The 27,369-nt window shown below is 42.1% G+C and overlaps 1 protein-coding gene across 2 annotated transcripts in view; it reads left to right on the top strand.

Moving 5' to 3' along the window:
* The window catches only part of PPIL2 (peptidylprolyl isomerase like 2), a 49,828-nt gene extending 30,276 nt beyond the window's left edge, over window positions 1-19,552 (top strand). For both annotated transcript variants that reach the window (XM_018556955.1, XM_018556956.1), the window contains exons 9-20: window positions 6,187-6,262; window positions 6,756-6,916; window positions 7,906-7,981; window positions 9,297-9,403; window positions 12,307-12,396; window positions 12,479-12,512; window positions 13,491-13,608; window positions 13,723-13,779; window positions 13,864-13,936; window positions 15,874-15,936; window positions 17,871-18,007; window positions 19,387-19,552. In XM_018556955.1, coding sequence (XP_018412457.1) covers window positions 6,187-6,262; window positions 6,756-6,916; window positions 7,906-7,981; window positions 9,297-9,403; window positions 12,307-12,396; window positions 12,479-12,512; window positions 13,491-13,608; window positions 13,723-13,779; window positions 13,864-13,936; window positions 15,874-15,936; window positions 17,871-18,007; window positions 19,387-19,477 — 1,083 coding nt within the window. In that variant the 3' untranslated portion in view covers window positions 19,478-19,552. The remainder of the gene's footprint in view (window positions 1-6,186; window positions 6,263-6,755; window positions 6,917-7,905; window positions 7,982-9,296; window positions 9,404-12,306; window positions 12,397-12,478; window positions 12,513-13,490; window positions 13,609-13,722; window positions 13,780-13,863; window positions 13,937-15,873; window positions 15,937-17,870; window positions 18,008-19,386) is intronic.
* The last annotated feature ends 7,817 nt before the right edge of the window (window positions 19,553-27,369 follow it).

The following is a 27,369-nucleotide window of genomic DNA, read 5'->3' on the forward strand; positions in this document are numbered from 1 at the left end:
GTACTTCCTCAATGCAGTGACACAATTTCACTCAGCCTTGTGAATATACACTTCCTTGTATCCCCACTTTCGCAGAGCCTGCCATCTGAACTACAAATCTGCATCTAAACAATGTAATATTATCATAGATTGCTGGAAGCAATGCATTATGGTCTATGTAGTCCTTAGAAATCGAGATTGCATCACATCAAGCAGCAGCAAAATAGATGCAAAGCACACTGGAAATCCAGGAAGGTGTTGGAAGTGATGGGCAGACAGAAGGCAGCACTCGCTACATAAGTGATTTTTTTTTTTTTTTCAAGTAATCTTTGATTAGATTACCAAAAACAAATCTAATATGTATTCTTAACCGGCCATTTCCCGGCAAGGGGGCGTGTCTGAGCGGACGTCTAGAGACACCCGCTCAGATCGAGAGAGCTCCTGGCCGGCCGTTTTTTTACTACGGCCGGCCCGGAGGTAGTTAATAAAGGAGCCACTAGTACTTAAAGAGGAACTTTACCCATATCTTTAAAAAAAAAACAACAAATACACCTTTAGAAATGTTGAGTAATGGCAATCTACAAATAGATACTTCTAGATAATGTCAGGCTTTTTAGTTTTTGCATACCTTATTTCTCTTTTTCTTTCCCAGTCTTCTGACAGTGGTCATGTTTACTAAGGGCAGGTTACCAGATCTCCCTTTTACATCCTGGAACTCTTGTCACATGTGACCATGCACATCATTTCAGGGGAGGAAATGCCTTTCCTTGAGATCTCATGAGATTACAGATAAGATTTCCCAGCAATGCTCTGCTGATGTAACCTTCCCAGGATCCAACGCTTTGGCACATTACATAATTTGTGCCAAAGTGGACCAGGAAGTAGATTAACTGTATTTGTAAGTAAATGAAAACATGTTTGTTTAAAAAAAATCAGAAATTGCAGTGCCCATGTTTTTTCATGTTCTGTCCCCGATTCACTTATTTTATTTTGGGGTCGCTATTGACATTTGCTCAGACTCCCTGAGGCCTTAGAAATATACTGCCTGCAGGGTACATGAAACAGGATTATCCAGTATATGGCTTGTCTTATACCTTTTATGCCTTTTGTATTGTATCCTACTAGATTGTAACTGTAATGACCAGTATGTACTGTATGCATACTGTATTTTTGAAGTAAAGTGCTATAGAATATGATGAATCCATATAAATAAAAGCTAATTACATTTACAAATGAGTGTTAACAAGAACTTACAAGAGGAAATTCTTGTTATTGTTCTATTGACAATCGAGCATGCTGTGTGACCCATACAGGAAAATAGTACTTGGTTACAGAATAGTTTGGGTCAGAGTTTGAATTTTCAGCCCATGTGATTGTAGGAAATAAAACCCAGACAGATGCATATGATCAGCTTTGTTTTAGTGTAGTTGTCGGTGTTCGTATATTCACACCACTATGTGTACTCTCTGGGGCTTTCTACCCATAAATTGCCCAGCATCCATTTGTTCACATTACCATGTGTACTTCATACTCTCTGCTGGCTTTTTTTAATTGTCCAATATTCATTTATTCATAATGCCATGTGTTGTTCATTCTTGCTAGAGCCCTGATGCCCTACAAGTCCTCCACATGTTGGGCAGCTTGCAGAGTGACAGTGGGCTGTCGGGTGCTGAAACCCTTTCCAGCACTAAAAGAACATCTGTAGTACTGTTAGACAGAGCGATCTAGACAGTACAAGTATAGTCCCAACCGAATAGTGCAGAAGGTGGGAGCACCAGCGAATGATTAGGTAAGCACTGACCACCATGCTGAGAGGGCAAGGAGGTGGTCAACAGCACTGACCAGTATTACAAGGTGGCGGGGGGAAATCGGGTCAACAGCAATGACTAGAATTGCAAGGGGGGTGTGGGGGAAGGAATCCAAGTCAGCTGCCCTGACCAGCAATGCAAAGTAGGAAAGGGGGTGAACAGCACTGCCGCACCAGCATCGCAAGAGAGGAGTGGGGGGTGTTAACAACACTCCCACTGACCACCAGTTAATAATATTGCCACTGATACTGGTGTCTATTATTGAGTCCACTGACTCAATTATTGTTACTGCCACCAGTAGGACTTTATTTTAGTCCCACTTTCTCTTCAGTGTGTGTTGCAGTACATTCTAAAAATAGAGCAGGGCAGTAATTTTCGTTGTGTCACAGCACATTTTTTGAATGGGCTTCTAACGCGCCATAATGCACCTCAACATATGAAAGCTTACGGTTATTGTGCGGCTCTCTGGTAGTGTCTATGGCTGCACTTGAGACCTTTAATACTTTTCAATTTGCCCACCACTGCTCTGGACATAAGGTATAATACTAGACAATTTATTAAAATATGTTCCCAAATCAAGTCCAAGTCCTTGCTGTATAAATGTGGCACACTACAAGCGCACACAGGCTGACAAATCAAAAAAGCCTAATTAAGTTAGTGGGAAAAGGTTTTCTCTGGGAAATCGAGGCCCATTCATGAATCACTAATTGGCTATTGCTCCAGTTTGCTTCTAAGGTTATTTGTTTACTCGCCTTTGTACACTTTATTCCTGACTTTGTAAAATTGGCGGGGGCTAATTGATTAAAACTGGAGCAGAGAAAAGTGGACCTGTTACTTAAATGCTAAGCAAATGTTATATTTTAATAGTGTTGGTAATGGAATGAAAATGTTCTGACTTTTCTTGAATTTTCCAAGATCAGCCGCAACTGGTCGAGAAAGCCGAATAATGCCCAGGGCCAGAGCAGTTCCCCCGCCCCCATGTGACAGTGATGGGGTCTGGTAATCTGTCGCTTAGGTGGGCACTGCTCCAGGTATCCAGAAAACACAAACATATACTGTATGCAAGTTATCGTTCTACTAAAGGAAGCTGCTGGTTCAGCCTCCCTTCCTCCTACAATGGTAGGGTGCAGGGAGGCTGAACCAGCAGCTTCCTTTAATAAAAAGGTAACGTGTATATATGTTTGGGTTCTCTGGTGTCTAATAATGACATGACAGATGTAGGTTAAAGTGAACCTTTGCCTTTCTTTTGCTGGGCAGCTTTTTGTTTGCCCCATGCACTACTTCCTTACTGCGTTGTTTTTATTTGCCTTTAGAGCAGAGAAATACAGTACCCGATACTTTCAGATATGGGCAACCTAAAACTTATGCCCCTTCCTCCCTCAAGACAGCATTTGCACCATTTGCAAATGCTGTTACTTAGTTAATGGGGTGAGTTACTTGCTTTATTACTATTTATTTACTACAGGTATTTATATAGCGCCGCCAATTTACACAGCGCTTTTACATAGCGTACATTCACATCAGTCCCTGCCCCCGTGGCGCTTACAATCTAAGGTCGCTATATCCCATGCATACATAGAGGGCTGATTTAGACAGGAGCCAATTTTACCTTTCAGCATGTCTTTGCAGTGTGGGAGGAAACCGGAGTACCCGGAGGACGCCCACGCAAGCACAGGGAGAGCATGCAAACTCCTTGCAGATACTGACCAGGCCAGGATATCAACCAGGGACCCCCAGTGCTGCAAGGCAGAAGCGCTAACCACTACGCCACTGTGCTGCCCATAGACTGGCTCTTACCAGTATTTCTTTTTTTTTAAATTATTATTATTTTAATTGTTCTTAAGCTCAATAAAAGGATTAGTGGTTGTCTCAGGTGGCAGAAGAAATGTCAAAGGCTGGTTCACATCAAAGGATTAAAAGGGGTCAGTGTTAATCAGCTAAAATAACAACACATTTTCTTTAATTTGAAGTCATTCTGTGGATCAATCAAGATTACGCTGTCTGTCTTAGTAATGATTATTTTATCTCTGCAGTTCCTTCCATGCTCACAGCATTTAATTACAATAAATGGCATATGAAGATAAGGAAAACAGACATTTGTTCACAGATATGAAGTCCCTGCAGCAAGATCATTTAGTTCTAAGATCTCAGACATTGGCTGCAGTCATCTTATGACTGGTGAAATGTGTTTCTGTTGAGATTTATAGATTGGACTGTTCTCCACTAAATCAAAAAAACAGTTGATAGCTTCAGTAATGATTTTCATGGGCACATTTTACAAAACCTAGTTCCTGTGGAAAATTTGTCTCATTCTACAACTCGATCGACTCCAGGGACCAATTAATGTCCTGTCTAGCGTGCCAATTTTATACGACCATTCAATTCTTCACTTTGTGAGCCGCCATATAACTTTGGCACACCGCATATAATATCCTCTTGTATACTCTCCTATGGTTCACCCTTCATTCCTGTGCAAAATGAAAAACGGGGGATAAGTGGTGATTAAGCACTTATGACTATAAACCGTTGTGCTCAAAAGTTTGCATATCCTGGCAGAAATCGTGACATTTTGCATTGATTTGTCTTTTATTTAAGGATAGTGATCATATGAAGCCATTTATTATCACATAGTTGTTTTGGCTCCTTTTTAAGTCATAATAACAGAAATCACCCAAATGGCCCCGATCAAAAGTTAACATACCCTGGAGTGTTTGGCCTTGTTACAGACACAGAAGGTGACACACACAGGTTAAAATGGCAATTAAAGGTTAATTTCCCACATCTGTGGATTTTTAAATTGCAATTATTGTCTGTGTATAAATAGTCAATGAGTTTGTTAGCTCTCACATGGATGCAACGAGCAGGAAAGAACAGTCAAAAGACCTGTGCAACAAGGTAATGGAACGTTGTAAAGATGGAAAAGGATATAAAAAAGATAGGAGGCTGGCTATTGCTCCCAGCCACTGCCTGCTGGATTTACATTCAGCTGCCTCGGCAGGGAGCTGCCATTCCCCAGGGGAAGTGGAAAGGTGACACAAGGGGTCTAATAGACCCCCTATTGTCATCTTAAAGAGAACCTGTTACCTCCCATGTGCTATCACATAGGGGGCTTGGAAGCCCCCCTTTCCATGTGATGGCAATGAAGTTAAACAATTGTCTAAAATTTTAAAAAATTATGTTAAACTTTTTTGAGGGTTTTTAAAATTTTATTTACCTTCCCCCAACCCCGCAAACGTGCGCATACTAACGGGAACAGAAGTCGGGTGCACCTACGTATGAAAACAACGATTGCTCTACACATGTCAGGTATTGCTGCATGCGCCAGAAAGAGGGAAATAATATTCTGGACAATATTCATGACTAACTCTAAACTGGTGACTGGTCTTTTATTTTAATTAAAAGTTTGGTTGTTTTATTATATTGGAGTATTACAATTCATATTTTAAATCCAGGAAACTAATTTAAATGTCTAATATAATAGTTATTTTGAAAAAATATTTAAAAAAAGGTGGGAAAAGTAATTTTTGGTTTCGGCCTGACAAATTCTGCTGCAAGGTGTGTCTTGTGATGCCATTAATTTCCATGACACCCCAAACACGCCCTCCCACCCGCAATCTGATCGTCCACACTGGAACGCACGGTACTGCAATGCGTTCCAGTGCCATGCAAACACTGACATACATACACGGACACAATCTCACACACTCAGACATTCTCACACACACATACACACCTTTTTTAAGGTCCACCCATTCTCCCTACCTTACAAGAACTAGAGTGGATCCTCAGCCTTGGGTCCAATGTGGGTTGATGTGCTGTGCTGGAGCTCCATCCATATGTGCTTTGCTTGTACAGCTCCCTTGCATGCCCTGTAGAGGTGCTGGGAGCCAGAATGTGATGTCACTCCGGTCCAGACAGCTCTACAGGACATGCGAGGGAGCTGTAAGCAATGCACGTATGGATGGAGCTCCCTCGCGGCCATAGCCCCAGCCTGCCCCACCTAAAGCTGACACTCCACGCTGGGCAGCATATTTGGAATGGCTGCTTGGCACAATAATTGACAGTGCTGCACTAGGGGAAGGCAGAGAAGCCTCTCACCTAGAAAACTGGAAGGCATGTGGCGACCCACTGAACACAGGGTCGTGACCCACTTTTGGGTCACGACCCACCAGTTGAGAACCAAGGCCTTAAACAATCTAGTAGTTAATCAAGTTCTTTCATTGTAAGTCATAGCAGGCGGTATATATTTAACAGGTTACAGACACATGTACGGTATGTCTGGAAATGGGTTTGTATTCAAGAACAGTCAAAGTGTTTGCAGCTATTTCTCAACTAGAGACTAGTCATTGCATACATATTCAACGTCTGTTTTTTTTCTTTATTTCCTTCTGTCCCTTAGGATCCCACACAGCTGGACAAATTCAATGTCTCCAATTTCTACCATGTCAAAAACAGCTTAAAACTCGTAGACCCTGGTGAGTTTAGTTATTTCCCTTTCGTGATAAAATATGGACTAGTACTCCTTTTCTTTTTTTTGCGATTTTGTCATGATACTATGTCTGTGTAGTGATCAGAGTTAAGCTTTACATCACAAGTCAATTAGTGCTTGACTATTATAAAAAGGTGTAATATTTTAACATTTGTGTATCTGTGGAAGTGATCAAAGCAGTCGATGTAATTTTTGTTTTTTTTTGAATGGCCACAAATGTGATTTTTTTTTTTTTACATTTCATGATCCAGCTAGTTAAATATTCTTATCGTCCAGGTTTGTGAAAGTTGACTGTCTTATGCAGAAACCTACAGTTTGCATGCATTTCCGATAAAAGTTAATGTTATTAATTTATCCGTGCTGTTGGCTTCCACCACAGGTTTGTTCTGAATACAATTATTGTTCGCGTAAAGAGGCAAAATGTGACTTGTTGTTGAGTCTAGTTCTCTAATGCTGTGTTCTGTGTTCTATCAATTTAGATGAGGAGAAAGCACGTCAAGACCCACAATACCACCTGAAAAATGCCAACATGGAGACCCGGGAGACACTCAGCGAGCTGTACAAGGAATTCAAGGGGGATGAAATTCTGGCTGCCACTATGAAAGGCCCTGAGAAAAAGGCAACTGATAAATTAAATGCAGTGAGTATTCTAGAGCATTGATTTAAATCCTATTTTTAAAAGTGTTCCTGTTGAGGCTCAGGAGGGATTAATTCACATTTATATAGTTGCTTTCTCCCTGGGTAATCAAAGCAATGAAGGTGTTGGTGCAAATAGAAGGTGAAGCACCCATATTTGGTGCAGTCAGCAGAATATTTACTAGTGTTAACTGAAGACAGGAGTCAAAGGAGTCAATTAACCTACCAGCATGTCTTTGGAGTGTGGACAGAAACCAGACGACCTGGAGGAAGCCCATGCAAGCATAGGAAGAGCATGCAAACTGCATGTCGATAGTTTTCTGGCCAGGATTCACACCAAGGTCTCCAGTTCTGCAAGGCAGTTCTAACTACTAAGTGGCTGTGCTTCCCTGATATAGGGGCAGTTCTGCCATCATACTTCTCAATCCCAGGCATATCTAGTAATAATTTGAAGCCGGTTGTCCTGACAAACCGCTTTCTTCCATTAAGTTGTGGTGTTTATAGTCAACAGCTGCAGTTTTCATGAATGCAGACTAAGTGGCTTCTACATGCATTCTTGTCATTCAGGTGTAGGTGATTTATTTTTTTAGTTACAATAGCATTTGTAGATCAGAACAGCTGGAGACCTACAACTCGGCTTTTTATATTCAGAGGTAGTGAGTCCCTAGCCGTGTGGCCCTAGAATAAACATTGGAGCCTAGATGGGAGATCTGCAGTATGGTCAGAGCGACATACATCTAAACACCTCCAGACCTTTCTGTGGGCACTTTCCTTGGTCATGCTAAATGTGTGCCTGTTGGTTCTGCGTCTCAGGCAACCTCTGTGCTGCCACTGATGCTGCAGGAGCACCCAGCAGGGCAAATCCTTCCATCAGGTGAGGGTTAGGTAGGGGGATAAGGAAGGGACATTATCTCCTTAAACAATATAAGGGTTTCTTTATTGTAATCACGCTATAGCTCTATTATAACCATATTTGTATGTTGTTTATGGCAGGCGCATTATTCTACAGGAGCTGTCAGTGCGTCTTTCACCTCTACAGCCATGACTCCTGAAACTACCCATGAGGCTGGTAAGATGCTTTCCTTTTTTCACTGCTTGTTTGCGTGTTTGTATTAATTTGTAATTAAGCTCCCCTGGGATTTCATCTCACTCATAAGATCTTATTTATCAAAGTGTCTTTTGTTACAAACTTTTAACCTTTACAGTGGAATGTCAGCCAACGCTAAAACTTGCTCCATACCTCTACCTTGGCTGAGCTTGGAACCCAAGTAATCTTTAATTGACTTTGCTCTATTAAGTTGATTTTCATACTTTTTGCCCCTATGCCATCACATGGCTTCTACAACTACATTCTGCTGAAGCTGCTAAGTGAAGGGATTTGCCGGACATCCTACATCACTTTTAATCCATGAAGGAGCACCCTTCAATCCTAAAACTGTCAAGAAGACCACCCAGAGAGTAGGAAGCAGTGTTGTGATGGCAGAAGAGGGCTGCCCTGAGATTGCCCTTGCATATACTATACCTTTAGCATTGCAAAATACAGGCACAATAAAATGAGAGACGAGCATCAATTATTGTGTTGTTCATTGCTGTCTTACATTGCAGGAGTAGGACGGGCTCAAGGGGGAGACTGTTATGGTGCAGGCAGTTGCAGAAAAGTTGTAAACTGTTATTTTCAATCCATAATAGCACACAACATTGCTGTATGCAGATTTGTCACTCATTGTATCTGCATGGAGAGGCACTCTTTGCAGAAACCAATCCAGCTTAATGCAGGCTGCACTGATGTTCAGACGCCAGCACTATCTACTTAGAACTACTAGGGGGCTTTGAAAAGAATGATTGCCTGCCATTTAGGCAGCTAGCTGTAGTGACTGTTCCTCTCCACTGGAAAAAGAACTCGGGAGTAGCTACGAAGGGAACAAATAAAATGGGATATTTGTAAATATACAACAAGCTTGTGTCAAAGCTGAACTCTAGACATGTACATAATTATGCAGTAGTCTATCAGCATGCTCGGGCTAAGAGCAGGTTTAAATCAGGTTGCTCTATTATTGTGAGGCAATACCGATAATTATTCAAAAATACACTTTGATAAAGCAGGCCTTTTGTTACCTGCATGGATTTGAATTGCAGGATCACTGTAATAGCCCTCTGTGCCCTTTGGCAGATGATAACATTGGCTTCCCATACATCTTATCATTGGCCTTGTTTTTTTTTTTCTTCTCTTGTCCACTTTATTTAGACATTGTTATAAAAGGTCACATTTGAGTTAGAACCCTGTTGATCAATGTAACTGTCCATACAACACCGGGATTCTGGGGTTAGTGTCTCCCGTAGCTTTTACTGTTTGTCTAACCCCACTGCCCATTGTTATAATGCAGCGGCCATTGCTGAAGACACCGTACGTTACCAGTATGTGAAGAAGAAGGGCTACGTTCGCCTGCACACAAACAAAGGAGACCTTAACCTGGAGCTTTACTGTGACAAGGTGATTGATTTATTACAAGCAGTTATGCAAGTGTAATGCAGTGAGGCAACACATACGGATATGTGCATGATAATTGTTAATCTCTTGGTATGATTCATTATGTGGGCGGATGGTTATGTCTAGTCTGAGATAAGTATCAGTATGCTGCATTTTTACATATTATACACTTTCATGACCTGATGTTCTGATTGCTGAAACACTGATAAGAATGCAGTATAATTAGAAACGAAAACATAAGAAAGATCATTAAAGGATTTACTGTAAAATAACTGGGAATGTTTTTGTTTTTTTTTACCTTCAACTCTTGAATAAGAGACCGGGTAGCTGCCATAGCAACACCTTATCGGCTGCCAGATTTTTTTCCCTTTTTGTTACTGTGGAAACAGAGATCCGGGTGTGTCTTTCTAGCTACTAACTGAAGGGGAGGTGGTCGAGAGAGAAATATAAAGTGTTAAATATTTAAAGAAGTTGTGACCCATTTTATGTGACCTGAAAAATGATGGAATGTCAGCTGAGACTTCATATCGCCATCTATAATGGTTCAGCCAGCTGTTTCTTATTTCTCATATTCACTTATTTTCTTGTATCAGTAGTGCTGAAAATTACTTTGATTAAGGCAAAGCTTGAGATAGTTTTCCTCGTTCCATGCCAGTTTGAGCTACTCATCCAGAGTATTGCGTGTAGTCAAGGATTAAGGTCCCCACACACCTTACGATAATCATACGATAATCGCAGGAAATCCCGCGATCGTACAATTATCGTAAGGTGTGTGGAAGCCGTGCGACCTCTACTACTGTAAGGTCGCACGACTTTAAACTTACGGACATGTTCGAAAACCCGCCGAGCATCGTACGATGTTCGGCGGGTTTGTGACATGTCCGTACGATAACAGCCGTACGGGCCGGTGTGCGCAAGCGCACACTGCCCGTTCGGCATTGCGGTCATCGGAAGCCCGCCCCTCAGGGGGCGTGGCTTGCGATCATCACAAGTACGATCTGCTTGTCCAAGATAGGCAGATCGTACGTTTTTTTAAGTACCTTACAACCATCGCAAGACAAAAGTCTTGCGATGGTTGTAAGGTGTGTGCCCAGCCTTAAAAAGATCCTATCAGCTTGGAGAATGACAATCTCATAGGATTGATCAACCTTCCTGAGGATGTCAGATCACCTATACACATAAGATGTTGCGATACCGAGAGCGCACCAGCAGTGGACAAATTAAAGATTGTTTCCCTTTTTTTTTTTTTTCTCGGTCGTAGCAGAAAATATAAACAGACATTTAAATGCCTGAGAAGTTACATGGCAACTGGCCCTGTAAAGTCAGCAAACATTCAGTTTTGAGCATCACTTGGTTTTTAAATACCAGTTGCACCCTTTAGAAGATGTTCACATTTGTCACCATGCAGTGCGGGTCAGTCTAGAACTGTCTACAGTTAACTATGGACTGTTCACAGAGACACAACGTTATACTGTTTCTACAGTTGACATATGGGGACCGGCAAAAAGTGACCATTGAGCACTGTGGAAACCTCATGCAACAAAATATACAATGATTTACAAGGTAATTATTTTTTGGTACCCTGGCTTAGAATGTCGGTGTACCAGAAAAGTTTATAACAGTGGAGTTACCCCTATGGAATAGCAAACAAAAGCCAGATAGCCATCTTAGTCATCTGCCCTTACAATCTATGCAGTAAACAAACATGCAATTAAATAGAAATCCAAGCAGCCACCTTTTAGGGTTAAAGTGGAGTTTCCCGCGCCATGTGGCCCCATTATAAGGAAGGAGTAGAGGCTAGATATCAGTAGTGCTCAGAGTCTAAGGGCAGTTGCTCAAAGTATATACAATTAGCCAGCTCTATGTACTACTTTACCTATGCTTCACAACCCTACCGCTACTTTACTTGACTTAAGGTGCCCATACACCTTACGATTATCGTACGCGATCGACTTTTTGTACGACAATCGTAACGTGTGAATAGAGTGCCCGACCGATAGTACTGTACAATCGTACGACTTTTGATGGTCAAGCATGTTTGAAAACTTTGGTTGATCGTACGATGTTCGCATGGTTGGTGGCGTTTCCGTCCGTCAAAAGTCGTACGATTAACACTGCGCATGCGCAAACGAAAATAATTGCGGTCAATTACCGCAAGTCGTCCAGGTGTTTTTTTCTAACTACCGCTGATTGAACCTTGCGATAATCGGGGCAGGAAGTTTCGTCCGATAATCGTAAGGTGTATGGGCACCTTTACTCTCACCAACCATACAGTAAATCATGTTCTTTAAGACAACATCCACCATTCCACCAATCGTCACGGCGCCCTCTGAGTTGAACACTTTCTTGAGCCCACAGCTCAAAGAAGCCCAGGCTTCCCCTGTATAGATTGCTGACATGTTACAAGAGAACGGTTTACAACTTACAGGCGACTGTGGCCATAAATTACAGGAAACTGCTAGACAGTTTTGCCATGTTTGCTTAACATGAGCACACAAAGTAAGGTGTGTTTTTTTTTTTTTTTTTTCTGTTCAGTCTGCATGTGGAGCAAGTAGATGCCAAACCCTGATCCTTAACTGCTTTACTGTAGCATTGTAGCACAATCTCTCCCAAATTCTAATTCATCTTTATTAGCGACTCCACTTCACATGTACCCTTTTAAAGAGTTCCTGTCATTGACTTAAAAAAAGAGCAGGAAAAACACAAACATCTAATATTGTAAATGCTTGCAGTGTAGAGTAGGGTGTCAACAGCTTAGATTCTTCATATTACACACATAATAAATTCAGCTTTTGGGAATAGCTTTAATTATTTAACCATTGCTAGAAAAGTATCAGCTGATCTCTGGTTATAATGATGGAATCACTGCTGTGTATCTTCACTTACAAATTTATCTCTTCCTTCAGACACCAAAGACCTGTGAGAATTTTGTCAAGCTGTGCAAGAAGAATTACTATGATGGGACAATCTTCCACCGATCTATTAGAAATTTTGTGGTAAGTACTATATTGATTGAGCCTTTCGCTAATGCATTGCAAGGTAATGTTTTTTTTTACCTAAGTGTTTTGATTTTTACAGATACAAGGAGGAGACCCCACAGGCACAGGAACAGGTAGGATAAGCCCTCTTTATTGAAGATCCCACAGGGGTGCGGAATTCCTAACGCCCGACGCCCGGGACATGCAGTTCCTGGCGGGTGTTTTTTTTTCTACACTTAGCCCTGCGGGGGGAGCTGCCGCTCATTTTTGTTGAAGTGGTCTGGGCGGCTGTACAGCCTCTCAGATCACTTGTATAGCAGCCTCTTGTCCACCCCCCCATCCCATGCTGCCCCCTCCCTGCCATGGTTTTCGGGGTCTTCGCTCTTCGGGGGGGACCTGGGACCACGGCAATGTTTTCGGGATGGAGAGCAGGGAGCAGACCAGAGGACGTCCTTTCTCAGATTTGCCCTTTTATCAGTGACACAGGAGCTGTATTCACAGCCTTCCTGTGTCAGCTGTCACATGTGGAACTGTAAAGAACATCGAGCACGATGCTGAGCTCTATCATCTATGTTGGAGGGGACCGGTTCCATAAAGAGAACCTGTCACTTCCAAACGCTATCTCATGTGAGATTGCAATAAAGTTAGGTGAAAAAATTAAAAAGTGATTAAAAAGTCAAAAATTTAAATAAATAAAAATTAAAACCAACCCCGCTATCTGCATGCGAATAAATGCACACATAGGGCTGTGTGTGTGTGTGTGTGCGTGTGCTGAGTGCTCCCCCATTCCACTGTGTGCCATATTGTGGTAGCCAGGCAGAAGCAATCTCTAACACGCTCTGTCCACCACAGCCCTGCGCTATGGATTTTGAATTTCATTTGCAAATTGCAAGCACTCGTTGGTCAGTTGACCACGCTGACCAATGAGAAACGCTTCTTAGCACGGTTAAATACGGTTTTGGTTCTAAATAATTTTTTCTATCCTGGCAAGTAGGTTGTCATGAGGAACAAGTAGTTTTTTAAAAGATTTCCACACCGTCGTCCCACTTTCTGTGCTGTCATTGGCTTTTTCTGGATCTTACCCAGTGGTTTAATTTCTGTGTCTTCCTCAGGTGGAGAGTCATATTGGGGAAAGCCATTCAAAGATGAGATTAAGCCAAACTTGTCTCACAAAGGCAGGGGAGTTCTCAGTATGGCAAATTCTGGGCCTTGCACCAACAAGTCCCAGTTGTAAGTAATTTGGAAAATATGTTGATGATATTTTCTGTTTTATGATGTGTTTTAGATATATGTGTGTCAAATAGGATAGCTCAGGTTTTAATATATCTCACTTTTGCATTGCAGCTTCATTACCTTTCGGTCATGTACTTATCTTGACAGTAAACATACAATATTTGGACGGTAAGTACATAGGTTGCAGTCTTGTTATGTTGTCTACTATATAGCTCCGTGTTCACTTTTTTTTTTTTCTGTGCTTAACTGCAGAGTTGTTGGAGGGTTTGATACATTGACTGCAATGGAGAATGTGGACTCTGACCCTAAGACTGACCGACCAAGGGTAAACATTGTCTCAATTTGTTCCCCAGTGTGTCTCATGGGTTTATTTAAAGCGTGTCCGATAATACAGGATTATAATAACACATAAGAGTCCATTCATACCTTGTGATTTCTTGCGTTATAACTAGGGATGCACCGATACTAGAATCTGTGCGGAAACCTAGTATTTGGGCGAGTACTCACTCGCCCAAATGCTCAAATACATATCCTGATGCCAGAACTTCTGGTCAGAGGGAGATTTTCTCCGACAGGCAGTGCCGCAAGGGAACATGGAGGCGGCTCCTGGGCCAATCAGGATTGGTTGGGAAGGTGGCTCCATGGTATTTGGCCTTTAAGCAAGCACAGCAATGTAGGCAGAGTGTGCAGAGTGGTGCCCCCCCCCCACCCCCCACTAGCAGGGTGCAGTACTCCCCACCGCACACTGACAGCTCTTCCCTGTGCATCTCCGGATTCTGGTTGATTGTGACGTCACTGGCTATGTAGCAGGGCCAGCAGACTGCACAGGCGTCCAGAGCTCTCTGCCCTTGGACCACAAAACCCGGAAGTGTCAAACAGCCGCCTCGATGCTGGATGGCTGGCTTCCTGGCCAATCAGCATCGAGCCGGCTTCCGGGCCAATCAGGATTCGGGCAATGACCCGGCTTCCTGATTGGCCGGGAAGCAGGCTCCATGCTGATTGTCTGGTATGCCGGGTTCCCGGCCAATCACCATGGTCCTGGGCAATCAAGAAGCCGGGCAGTGGTTAATGACTCGCTGCCCGTCTTCCTGATTGCCCAGGAGGCCAGCTCCATGCTACCGGAAGTACCTAAATATAAATATTGGTGCTCTATACCGAAAAAAACGGTATCGGCGCATCACTAGTTATAACAGAATAACAGGTTCACTGCTGGAAACAACAGAAACTTTTTAAAATGAATTTGGGGAACATATATTACTGACCTCATTAATTAAAGTGCATGGCCTGCCAAAACTTTTTTTTCCTTTTTTTAATTTTGGATAGAGTGGGGAAGGATTACTGCTATCCAGGGTTCTCCTCACTTACTGTCCTCTTAATAACAGTATGAACAGACAGGATGGGCGAGTAAACCTCCAACAGCAACACAGACCGAAATATAAATGCTTTGTTTACCAGAGTAGGGGAAAGCTAGAACCCCTATGCACATTTTACTTTTTGTCTGTGTCCCTGTTGTAGATTTTCTTTCATTTCCTGTCTGGTGAAATCCTTGCCAACATGACAAACTGTAAGAGGAAAGTTCTGGATATTGGGATAAACTCAGAGCACAGAGATATTGGTTAAAACTCAACATGGGTTCTAATTCTTCCCACTCTATCCAAAAACAAAAATAGTTTTAAAAAACGCAACTCTTTTGGATTAACATACCTTTTAAAACATATGAGGTCTGCATCATATGTTACTGCATGAAAAAGTTTAATCCACCAGACGTTCTAATTCTTCCCCACTTATGTGCAAAATCACACGTCACATGTAGTTTTGCACGTCACATTTAATTAATTTGGAAGCACCATTTATGTGCCTCAACCCTCTGGAGAGAACCATAGAATACTAATTTTACTTCAGCACCAACAATGTTAATGTTTTGGAAGAGTTCACACTCCTATTTCCAAAAAGCTGCTGGGTTTATTTATTTAAATAATAAAACCTCCTTTAAAAAAATTCAAGTGTACTCTGCAACAGAGCCAATGTAACCACAGGCCTCCTTCTGTAGCCACATTTTTCTTTAATGGGCCTTTTTTTTTTTTTGTACACGAACAGTCCACTCATGCTGCTGATTCTGTAGAGGAGATGATAAAAATGCCTTTTAGGGGAACTATGACTGATAACTGAGGAAAAAAATGTTTTCATGTTGGCTGACTAGGATTAGTAAAAACCTGGTCTACATAGTGATACAATACTTTCTATTTTATTCTGCCCCCCCAGGAGGAGATCCGCATAGAAAGTGCGACTGTCTTTGTAGATCCATATGAGGAGGCTGATGCACAGGTAAGGATCCCATTGCCTCATACATCATGTAACCTTGGTTTGCATTCTGAATATTTACTTTTCCATAAGAAGCCTTGCCTAGAGGCATAGTGCTCATCATTTTGAAGAACCATACATGCCAAAAAAAACAAAAACATTGTTCTATATATGAAGACACAAAACATGGTGCTGATTTGTAACCTTTAGAAATATTCTCATTTTTTATAAGGCAAAAACATTGAGACCTAAAACTTAATAGGGGAGATGCCTATTGGATAACAGTTTTAATCACACTGATAACCTCACTGCTCTTGGCATTAAAATTAATATTGTAAATGATGTAACTGTTATGGTAAATGATGTAACTTAGTTTGAGGCCAAGAAGTGTGAAAGGGCAGTCTGCTCTCCTTTTTAAAGACACCAGAACAGCACAAATGAAAAGGAGATGGCTATGTGCGTGTATGTTTAACTATATATACACACGTACCCAAACAAGTTAGGAGTCCTAAGGACCCATACTTACTCTTGGTGGTAGGTAGGTAGGTGGCACAGTTTTATTTTATAATCCTTTCGTGACCAGAGTTTTTTTTATGCTTATGTGCCCAGACCAAGTTTAGCAGAGTCAGTATGTGTCAGCTGATTGACAGTGATTTTGACTATTCTGTCTGTTAGACAGCAGGTTTAAGAACTAGTAACATACACACAGTTGCACATTCCAAGTTCACTGCTGCAGTGTTAACATTCTCTCGACAAGGGGCATTTTACATTGGACATAAAGACATATTGCAATCATGAAGGGATTAATTCAAACCTACAATTTTATTTTTTACTTTAATGTTCCCTTTTTTCTCTTTATTATTCTCGTTACTATTAAGGCAAGATTTACATATTTGTGTTGCAATAACAGGTTTAAAGCCCTTATCATAACCTATGGTGCATTGCAGTATCATTCATTTTGCATGGTACCACAATGAACCGCAACAGACCTGCATGCACACCTCATCTCACTGATGTGAAACATCTGTGCATTGTGGAGTGCTGGCAAAAAAAGATACAGGTGCATTTAGATGTCAGTTTGTGATGGGTTGATAGTCCATTAAAAATGAATAGGCTGCCATTTGTTAAACTGAGAAAGTAGGAGGCTTTATCTAGGGCATGTGGGGGTTTCAGCTAGCTGTAGAATTTAAATATTTAAATATGACCAACCTGACTAATTGATCTAAGAGAAAGTAGTTGTTGGCCAATCTTGGTCTTTATCCATTCCCCCCAGAGGTAAGTTTGTGGTGCCCACTCCATGCTCCACGTATGGGCAATTGAAAACAAAGATCCTAGGATGGTTCAGTTGGGTTTGTACATCTTAAACTCCACTTTAAACCATGATGTAATATTTAGCAAAGATCTGTTTATGGCAATTTGGTTTATCAGGTATTGTCATAATCCATCAGAAAATGAATATAGGTTGGTATGAGGTCACCTTCTGTTCCCACTGAAAAAAATAAGTTTCTTCAAGCACTCCCTGTGCCATGGCCGTTTAACCCTATTATGTTTTCAAAAGATACCACCCCTTCTATGAAAATTGCTTTGTGTACCTAGTTTCCTGCCATCTGTATGCAGCAGGTAAATTTCCTTTTGCCTGCCCAATACTTTTCAGCACATTCTAACTAAGCATATCAAAACCAAGAAAACAAAAGGTTTGCTCCCAAGAGGTGCTTACTGTTTTCTTGCTGTATGTAGGTGCTTGCTCAGCACACTTTAATGAATAGGTTGGACACAGGTACAGAGTTGAAACTTCCAGATCTGCAAGACCACGTGTCTCAGTATGGCTCCATTTCTTTCTTTGGGATGTGGATTTCATTTTATTAGGTACATCCATAACCTTACCGGTGGAATTTCTTGGCAAAATTAATTGTAAGTGAAACCGCTGACTAATCTGTCAAATATTTCAACCTTCATAGGTTGCATTGGAAAGAGAGAAAGCAAAGAAAGAGGAGGAGCAATTAAAGGAGAAAACCGTGTTACCAAAGAAAGAACAAAAACAGGAACCTAAAACCTACCGATCCGGTGTTGGAAAATATATCAATATGGCAGCAGCGTAAGTACCTTTTTCATATTGCACATAGCATCTACCCATAGACAATGTAACCAACTCTCTGTCCAGTGATCCCATTTATGTACTTTCCTTTTGCCTTCAAGGCCAAGTAACAGAGCAGTAGTCTGCACGGCATATCATAAGCATTAAGTATCAAAACGTCCGTACAGATGTAGTTTTATAGGTATTTTTTTACATAATGCATATTTATATACATTTTAAAGTTTACCTATTAAGTGTTAATGGACAGGTTGTTTTGAAGGAACCTTTGCCTTGCTGAACTGTTGGGGCTGGTGGTCCAAACCCTGCATTGCACTGCCCAGTTTGTATGGGCCAAGCACAGCACTTGAATCCATTGTTATTGTTAGTGTTTAGTACAGGGGTAGGCAACCTTGGCTCTCCAGCTGTGCTGAAACTTTCAATGCAATGTCTTATGGGATTTGTAGTTTCAGCACAGCTGGAGAGCTGAGGTTGTCAACCCCTGGTCTAGTAAACAGACAGCTTACTTCAAAGGAAGTTAGGTTGTACATGACTGGCAGGCAACATATAGAACATATTGGCATCTTGTCAAACTGGCATTGAAACTGGCAGTATCAAATGGAATTGATGAAATGTATGTAAGCCTTACCTGAGAATGTATGCCTGTCTTTATAACTGACTAACAAATAACTAATGTTGGAAGTTTTCTTCTAGTTTCCTTGTGCTCTGTATTGCTTACATAATCATGTAGTGCAAAGTGCACTACTGCATAGCAGACAGTCAGCTTTAACCTTTTTTTTTTCTCATTTGACAGAAGCAAACTGAAATCTGATTGGTTTCTATGGAGTTTTCTTGAGCTTTCACATAATCTTTGCTCTTTGCACTGCCTTTTTTTTTAATAAGCATGTTAAAGATATGGTGCGATATTCCCTGACTAGCTGTCACTTCCAAAGGATGATTATTTCATGTTTTCTGCCTGGACAGCTGTACATACAAGATGGCGACAACCTAGGTGTACAGAGCAAAATAATTGATTGCTTTTCAAAGTACCCTTAGCATATGGCATGCATATACAAATAGTGAAAACAGATCAAAGAGCAGTCGTGTCCACATTTCAGGCCCACAGTGGTAGAAATCCACTGTGGGCAACCTCTGCCAGTGTTTAAACAACTTAAAATTCCTTTCATAGAGTATATAAGATGAAGCTTATTGGGTGGGCACAGTTCTTGCTTTTTATAGAAAGGTCCCTGTGTACTATTGGCTTCAAGCATTATTAAACATTTGCTTAAGCTTATGTCTTTTCCTCTTTCTGTTAGCAGTAAGTGTATGAAAGCCAAATGCTAGCTTTTTACCCTTCGAAATCCTGGGGTTGTTCTCCTAATTCTGTTTTGCTTTACCCCTAGGAAACGTTCTGCTGTAGATGACGACAGTGGTCCCTCTACAAGCAAAAAAGAAAAAGTCACACAAGGGTTTGGCAACTTCAGCTCTTGGTAGACTCTTCAGGGAGACTTTACACTGGCGTATAGACTTTTTTATTTTTATATGATTTTTAGGGCATTTGTATGTACAAGGCTCGATTTATCACAACTCCTATTAGCTACATGTATTACTAATGCATTTATTTGTTACACATCTTTAGTGAGAGAGAATATATTATTAAATAAGTAACTACATACCTTTTATCTTCTTTGCCCTATAAATCACATTGATTATTTAATAGTGGAGCTAAAGTATTTGACATACGTTAGATGAGATTTTGTCCCTTTTTTATTGTGATTGGCATGTGCCAGAAAGGCTTCCTGACCTGTAAAACGCTTTGCTGTATTTCTTGTGCAGTAAGTGGCAGAGGTCTGGTCACTTCTTAGGCGTCTGAAATCTGTAATATATCCAGTTTTTTTACATTCATTTTGTTGTACATCTGTGTTCGATATAAACATTTTTCTTTTATTCAGACGGTGCATGAATATGCCAGCACACTGCTATGTATAAAGTCGTCTGGTTGCCATTATTCTCATGCACTGGGAACCAATCCTGACACTGTTGATTCTGCAAGCCAGGGATTCTGAGCTGTGCCCATTGAAGACTCTGCAGTCTATGTACATGCCTGTTCAGTCACAAATAAATTGTCTGTGTTCATTGCAGTTTACAGAAAATGCCACGTGCATACATGGAGGTTGCACAGAATGACTAGCAAGAGGCTGCAGTCCCGGTTAGAGAGCTTTTAAAAAATAGCTCTGTCAATGGCAAAGTGGTCTAAAATGTTAAGTCAATTGGGTGGATTTTCTGCAGCATAGTCACTGTATCTGTACCCAAAATGTTAGCAGATCCCTGTAGGATTTACTTGTGGTCTGGAAAGATTTGAAGACTAATGAATGAGTATTCAGAATGTAATGCATGTTGTCCAAACATCAATCCGTGTGTAGATATATATATATATAGAGATAGAGATAGAGATCTCTATCTCCTCTCTCTATCTCCTCTCTCTATCTCCTCTCTCTATCTCCTCTCTCTATCTATCTCCTCTCTCTATCTACCTCCTCTCTCTATCTACCTCCTCTCTCTATCTATCTCCTCTCTCTATCTATCTCCTCTCTCTATCTATCTCCTCTCTCTATCTCCTCTCTCTATCTATCCCTACACACACACTTTAATTTCCTTGTCACATTAGACTGCCTTGTTGGTCAGTAGGGACACTGTCATTGGACAGGAGGATGGCAGTTGGCAGGGCTTAGCCATAGAGTTAAAGAAAGTCGGGCCCCGGTTACAAGGTAAACTAAATCAGAGAGGGCACACATGAGGCTTCTGGTTAAAAAGGTAAGAGCGGGAACATTATGGTTGCTGCTTTTTGGCAGGAAATTTTAATTCTTTAATATAGAGTATTCTTAAAAGCACATCCTTGTTTTACTTGTGCAGTGTACAGCAACAAGTTCACGTTACTTCTCTACAGCCTTATACATGGCCTTCCCTTTGCTCTCCTGGTTTTCTGTTTACCTGCAGCAGGGAGGAGAAGAAGCTGAGTGTAAACTCCAAGTCAATCTATTCTGAGGTTCTACAGGGAGGATTCTTTTCCCCCATGTAACAGTTCTAGGTGCTCGAATGGCTGGTCGCATGTATCAGCACTATCACATGATAGGAAGGTGAGTTACCTGCTTCATTATACCTGGAAGTACTGTATGATACGTCATCACTGTATGGTACACATGCCTGTGTGACATTTAATCACCGTTTACTGAAAATGCAGAAAGAAATCAGCTAAACAAAAATGATAATGATGCAATATGTCCATGTTTCTGGTTGAAATGTTGCTGTAGGAACATAATTTATTTTGTGTACATTTTTTTACTGTATTTCACAAGGCTCAGTTTATACAGTTTTATTGATGGAATAAGCGTGCTTGCATGGCCGAGATGAGAGCATTAGTCATTCTTCGGCGTGGGTACTTTTATTATAATAAGTCGCAATATGCAGCAAAACATTACTGAACTCCATGTTGGCAATGTCTTGAGCTAGGCTACTTAATGAATGACACAGGAGAATATATTGCCTTGTTTTTCTTACTGTTTAAGACATCTGTACATTGTTATTCCCGATCAATAAAAGTGGTATTTTTATATTGGTGTACAGCATTCCGGAATTGTTTTGTGAATTACACTTATTTTAAGCTGATGCTTGACAATCGAAACTACTGTTCTTCCTGTTGTTTAGCTTAGTGTATTCCGCTTTTGCAGGCAAATTTGGGAAAACTCCCCTGTATTTGTTATGCATTCCTATTCACACAACATATCTAAAAATAATGTTACAATATTTGTTAAAATATTTCTTACCTTTCTAGAATTTTATCGTAGAATTATACACGGGGCATTACAGGCAGCTTCTAGTGGTTAGAATACATGCTAGTGGACAGATAATGGGGCAGACTACGTAGTATCACACTGTCCTTTTTTTCCAATAATAAAGCACGCACAGTCATCATGTTTCCAAACAGCTGACTCCAACTCTCTCAGCTTGGCTTCTCTGAACTTCCTGTTCAGTACAGGATTACAAGGGACAGTGCTGGCTGCAGCAGCTGTCCATCTACTAGCTTGAAGGAAAGATGAGTGGGCAGCAGGGAAAATTAGTGCCTTGCCCTGCTGCGTCTTGTATATTTGTGGAGACACACACAGCTTACTAGCATACACAAAGGCAGCTCCATAGGACCCTGCAAGGGAAAGGGGCCACCCTTAAGCAGGATAGCGGGGGCCACTGCTCAGGGGACTGGCTGATGCTGCAGGAAAACTTTTAAACATCAAGGAACAGCATCCATTGTAAGTGATTCAGTATTTGAAATAGACTAAAAATATTTTGACTTTTAAAATACCTGTTTCTTAAATGAGATTAATTCCCTTATTAATGTACCAGACCCTCCATCACATTTGTTACTTTCCTCTTTTGACTTTGTCGCCACAGAGGAGGTTACAAAGCTTCTCTCGGACACCCACCTCACCACTTGCCCCCTGGACCCAGTTCCCTCACCACTACTTCAGTCACCCTCTTGCTCTATCCTACACTCTATTACTGACCTTTTTAATTTTTCCCTCTCTACTGACATCTTTCCCTCTCTTCTAAAACATGCCCTGGTTACACCAATACCCAAAAAACCCTCAATGGACCCTACCGACCTCAATAATCTTAGACCAATCTCCTTACTCCAATTCACCTCCAAACTACTAGAATGCCTTATCTACAACCGTCTAAGCCGCCAGCTCGCTAATAACCTTCTCGACCCTTTACAGTCTGGCTTTCGCCCTCTACACTCCACGGAAACCATCCTCCCAAAATGACTTACTAACTGCTAAAACCAATGGCCACTACTCCTTACTCTATTAGACCTTTCTGCTGCTTTTGACACTGTTGACCACCTGCTCCTCCTCAAAAGAACTCCACTCGCTTGGCCTACAAGGCTCTCTCATGGTTCTCCTCCTACCTGTGTAAGCGCTCCTTTAGTGTCGCCTACAAATCTAACTCCTTCTCTTCCTCTTTCTGTAGGGGTCCCCCAAGGCTCTGTCCTTGGACCCCTTCTCTTCTCCATCTACACTTCCTCCCTTGGTGAGTTAATAACCTCACATGGCTTCTAATACCATCTCTATGCCTATGACACTCAAATCTACTCCACAACTCACCCTCTCAGTGTCCTTGTGTGTCACTAATCTACTATCTGACATGTCTGGATGTCACAACACTTCTTAAAATTCAACCTTTCAAAAACTGAGCTCTCGATATTTCCTCCTGCCCGTGCACCTTCCCCCAACTTTTCCCTTGAGATTGTTAACACAACTATCCAGCCCTCCTCCCATGCCAAGGTGCTAGGTGTCATCCTTGACTCGGACCTCACCTTTCCACCTCGCATCCAATCACTATACAAAGCCTGCCGCCTTCACCTTGGCAACATCTCCAAAATACGCCCCTTCCTCACCAGTGAAACCGCAAAATTACTAATCCACTCATCTCGTTATCTCTCGTCTTGACTATTGAAACTCCCTCCTCATTGGCCTACCGCTACACAGGCTATCCCCCTTCAGTCTATCATGAATGCAGCTGCTAGACGCATCCACCTAACCAACCACTCAATGACTGCAACCCCCCTCTGCCAATCCCTGCACTGGCTTCAATTCAAAATATTAACAACCTCTTACAAAGCTATCCACAACTCTGCCCCGGGATAAATCTCCAAGCTTGTCTCAAAATATCCCCCTAACTGTCCCCTCCGCTCTTCCAAAGACCTCTAGCTCCCTCGTCGGCTCCTCCCATGCTCGCCTCCTGGGACTTCTCTAGGGGCTCTCCCATCCTCTGGAACTCTTTACCCCAACCTGTCCGTCTATCTCCCACTCTAACTGCCTTTAGGCGACCACTAAACACTCATCTCTTCAGGGAAGCCTATCCCACCTCAACCACTGTTGGAGCTATATGTTAACTGTTAAACAAAATCTGAATGTATTACTAAATGCACAGAATATTACTGGATATTGAGTTCTTATAGGTATATTATGTATCAGAGATTGTTGATCCAGGGAATATCCGATTTGCCTTTTAGGATCAGGAAGGAATTTTTCCCCCTGTTGGAGCAAATTGAACCATGCTTTTATAGGGGTTTTTTTGCCTTCCTCCTGAATCAACAGTGGGTAATTGTGGGCATAGCGTTCTGTGTAGATGGAGGAGGGAGCCGCTGTATTAGAACTAAGGCCGAGCGGTGAGGAGAGAGAGAGAGAGAGACGCTCGGCCAGGATCTGACAGCCGGCGCCTCTCTCTCATCGCTCGGCCAGGATCTGACAGGCGGCGCCTCTCTCTCTCTCCTCAACTCTCTCCTCATCGCTCGGCCTTAGTTCTGTGACAGCGGCTCCCTCCTTCCACCGCTGCCCAGTGGCTGAAGTGCTTCTTTCACTTCTCCGATCCCCCGCTGCCTCTGCCCGGAAGAGCAGCGGGGATCCAGGGGAGAAGCTGAGCCCCCGTGTGCGTGGCCAAGGGGCGGATGATCGGTATATATCAGTGATATGTACCAATCCTCTGTGTGCAGCAGAAACACTGGTGCGATCAGCTGATCACTCCAGTGTTTGTAAATAACGGGACGCATAGTACTATGTGTCCCCAGTTATAAATGAACAGGATGTGATTTACATCACTTCCTGTTCATTCATGATTTTCTCAATGGGGAGAAGCACTCTATACAGAGGCTCCTCCCCATTCAGAAACAGCTTGATAGTAAAATATTTTCTTAATGAATGGGAAGCCTCTGTGTTTGCCATTCATTTAGAACAGAGGCTGCAGAAAAAGAGAGTGAGGACTGTGTCCTCAATTTCTTTTTCCATTTTAAAACACGCCTGTGGGGGGGCTATGGCTATGCTCCAGCGGTGCTTGTGCGGCTGCCGGCTGAATGTGTCAGATGCTGCAGATGGAAAGGGGCGGGACACCTCTCCCAATGTGTAACGTCGGCTACATTCAGCCACACTCGCACCGAAGGAGGACAGGACGCCGGGGCCTTTAGAACGCACTGGAATGCAAGCCGGCCGACTCCCTGCGTTCAGGGGAGGGAGGGGGTGTGGGGTTGTATTGAATCAATGGCACTGCAGCCATGCCCCCCCCCCCCTGCCCACAGTGCAATCGCCCACACCCGGAACACAGGCACATTAGTGCCTGCATTCCGGTCCAGTGCACTCCGCACAAATAGTGCTTGCAGCAATTTTGCGGACCGCACTAATGTGCCTGGGTTCCGGGTGCAGGCAATCACACTGCGGGTGAGGGGCCTGGCTGCGGTGCCATTGACTTTAATGTATCACCACGCCCCCTTCCGCCCCTGAATGCAGGTTTTTTTTCTGTTGGCAAATCTCATTGAGCTAGTCATTTGAAAAGATGAAAAATTGTGGGTGCCCCTGCTATACAACATCCTGAGCTCTTTAACCTTGTATTAGGACAGACATTCCTGCTCATCTAGTTTATTTTATAAGTGATAATGAATTCTGCCAGCACGGTACAGGTAGGGTTAGTTATTTGAAACCAAACTTCCCCAAGCCTAGTGAGAACTAAGCAGGTCTTTTTTTTTTTTTTAGCCCCGAGTCTCCAGAAAGTGCATTAAAAAAATGGCAATCCACAATTTGTGTTTTTTTTACATTATGTTATGTGAACAGGAACATGTACCAAATATAAAGTAAGTGTTATCTCAATTTCAAAAAAAGTAGAAACAGTTTAAAGCTGGGCACAAAACTTCCATTAAAGTATATTCCTCAGTAGCCTCAAAGGGTAAAAATCCACTTTGTGTGCAACAAATGCCTTTGCAGACCCAGTTATAATCTTGTAAAAGTGGCAGTGACATCCTCACGGTGCTGCACACAGCCTGTAAAGACAGAAGAGCTGTTGGAGGGACCCAAGCAGATCCTCCCACTACAGGCTGCCTGCAGAAAACTACAGGAAGAGGCGGATACAAGACCAGTCACCCTGCACAAGGAGACGGAGCATGTGTGACTGTATAGTACCTTCCTGTAATGAAGACCAGAGGCAAAGTTTCACACTGGATTACTGTACAGATCCGGAAGAAATACAAAGCACACCAAGATTCAAGTAAGAATATGCATGCCTCTTGTATTTGTAGACTGTTCGCTTATCCTGTTGATGCAAAGAAAAACAAGCTTCATCACTTGCAGCCTTTTACGCTTAGAATTGTATAATGTATTACCTGTTAAAAAATAAAAAGAATTGTATAATGTAGCACCCATAACCTAATAGTAGCCAGTGGTACAATTAACCATTACCTTGATTAAATTACTCAAAGTATTGATGATGGCCCTGTACGTCATCACATGACTCATAGATGGTAATTGGAGCACTTACAGCAAGTGGATGACTTGATGACTTATGGCGTCCTCACTGCTAAGGACAGAACACAATGACCTTTTCCGTTTACCATAAAAATTGTGTACTTCTTGTTTTTTTTTCTCCTTACATATTTCTGTTTTGCAGTTGAGATTTCTTTTTTTTTGTCTTCTGCTGTGCATAACATGCGGATAAATTTCACTTGACTAAACAAGGCCAATTCAGAATTGATCTACTCACCAGGGTTCCTTAGGTGCATTAGAAGCCAGCAGATGATTCAGCTTGCTGACATGATGTCTGTCTTGGGCATACTTGCTCTATAAGAAGTAATTTATGAACATACACAGGAAGATTAAAATGTCACCCTTATTTTTAAGTTTTGGATTGAGTAGTGATAGGTTCTAGATTTTTAATGCAGTCTTTGAGGAGATTTCATTTCTGCCATTGTGTCCCTGTTAGAGAAATTTGTCATCTGGACAAAAAAGTGAGATCTCCACAGCAGGGCCACAGACAATAATCGGACAGAGGTTCTAATCCAGCGGTAGGCATCCTCTGCACTCCAGCTGTAATAGAACTACAGGTCCCATGAGGCACTGAAAGACTGACAGCCACAGGCATGTAGTTTCAGCACAGCTGGGGTGCCAAGGTTGCCTACTCCTGTTTTTATCCTTCCCCGTTCTGTTAACACTGCTTCAGCTTGTACACTGAGTGGCCAGATTATTATGACCACCCCATCAGTACTTCGTTGGGCCACCTTTTGCCTTCAATCCTGCGGCGATTCTTCTTGGCATTGACTCCACGAGATGTTGAAAGGTGATGCGAGGAATCTGACACCATGCCTGATGAATAGCACTGTCCAGTTCTGTGAGATTTGATGGTTGTGGAACCAGCTGCCTGATGGCTCTTTCAACTTTGTCCCACAAATGCTCAATTGGATTGAGATCTGGTGATTGTGGGGGCCACCTAAGCAAGGTAAAGTCTCCCTCATGTTCTTGAAACCACTCCTGCACAATACGAGCACCGTGGCATGGCGCATTGTCTTGTTG

Source organism: Nanorana parkeri, unplaced genomic scaffold (genome assembly GCF_000935625.1).
Source record: "Nanorana parkeri isolate BGI_ZX_2015 unplaced genomic scaffold, ASM93562v1 scaffold260, whole genome shotgun sequence".
Taxonomy (NCBI): Eukaryota; Metazoa; Chordata; class Amphibia; order Anura; family Dicroglossidae; genus Nanorana; species Nanorana parkeri.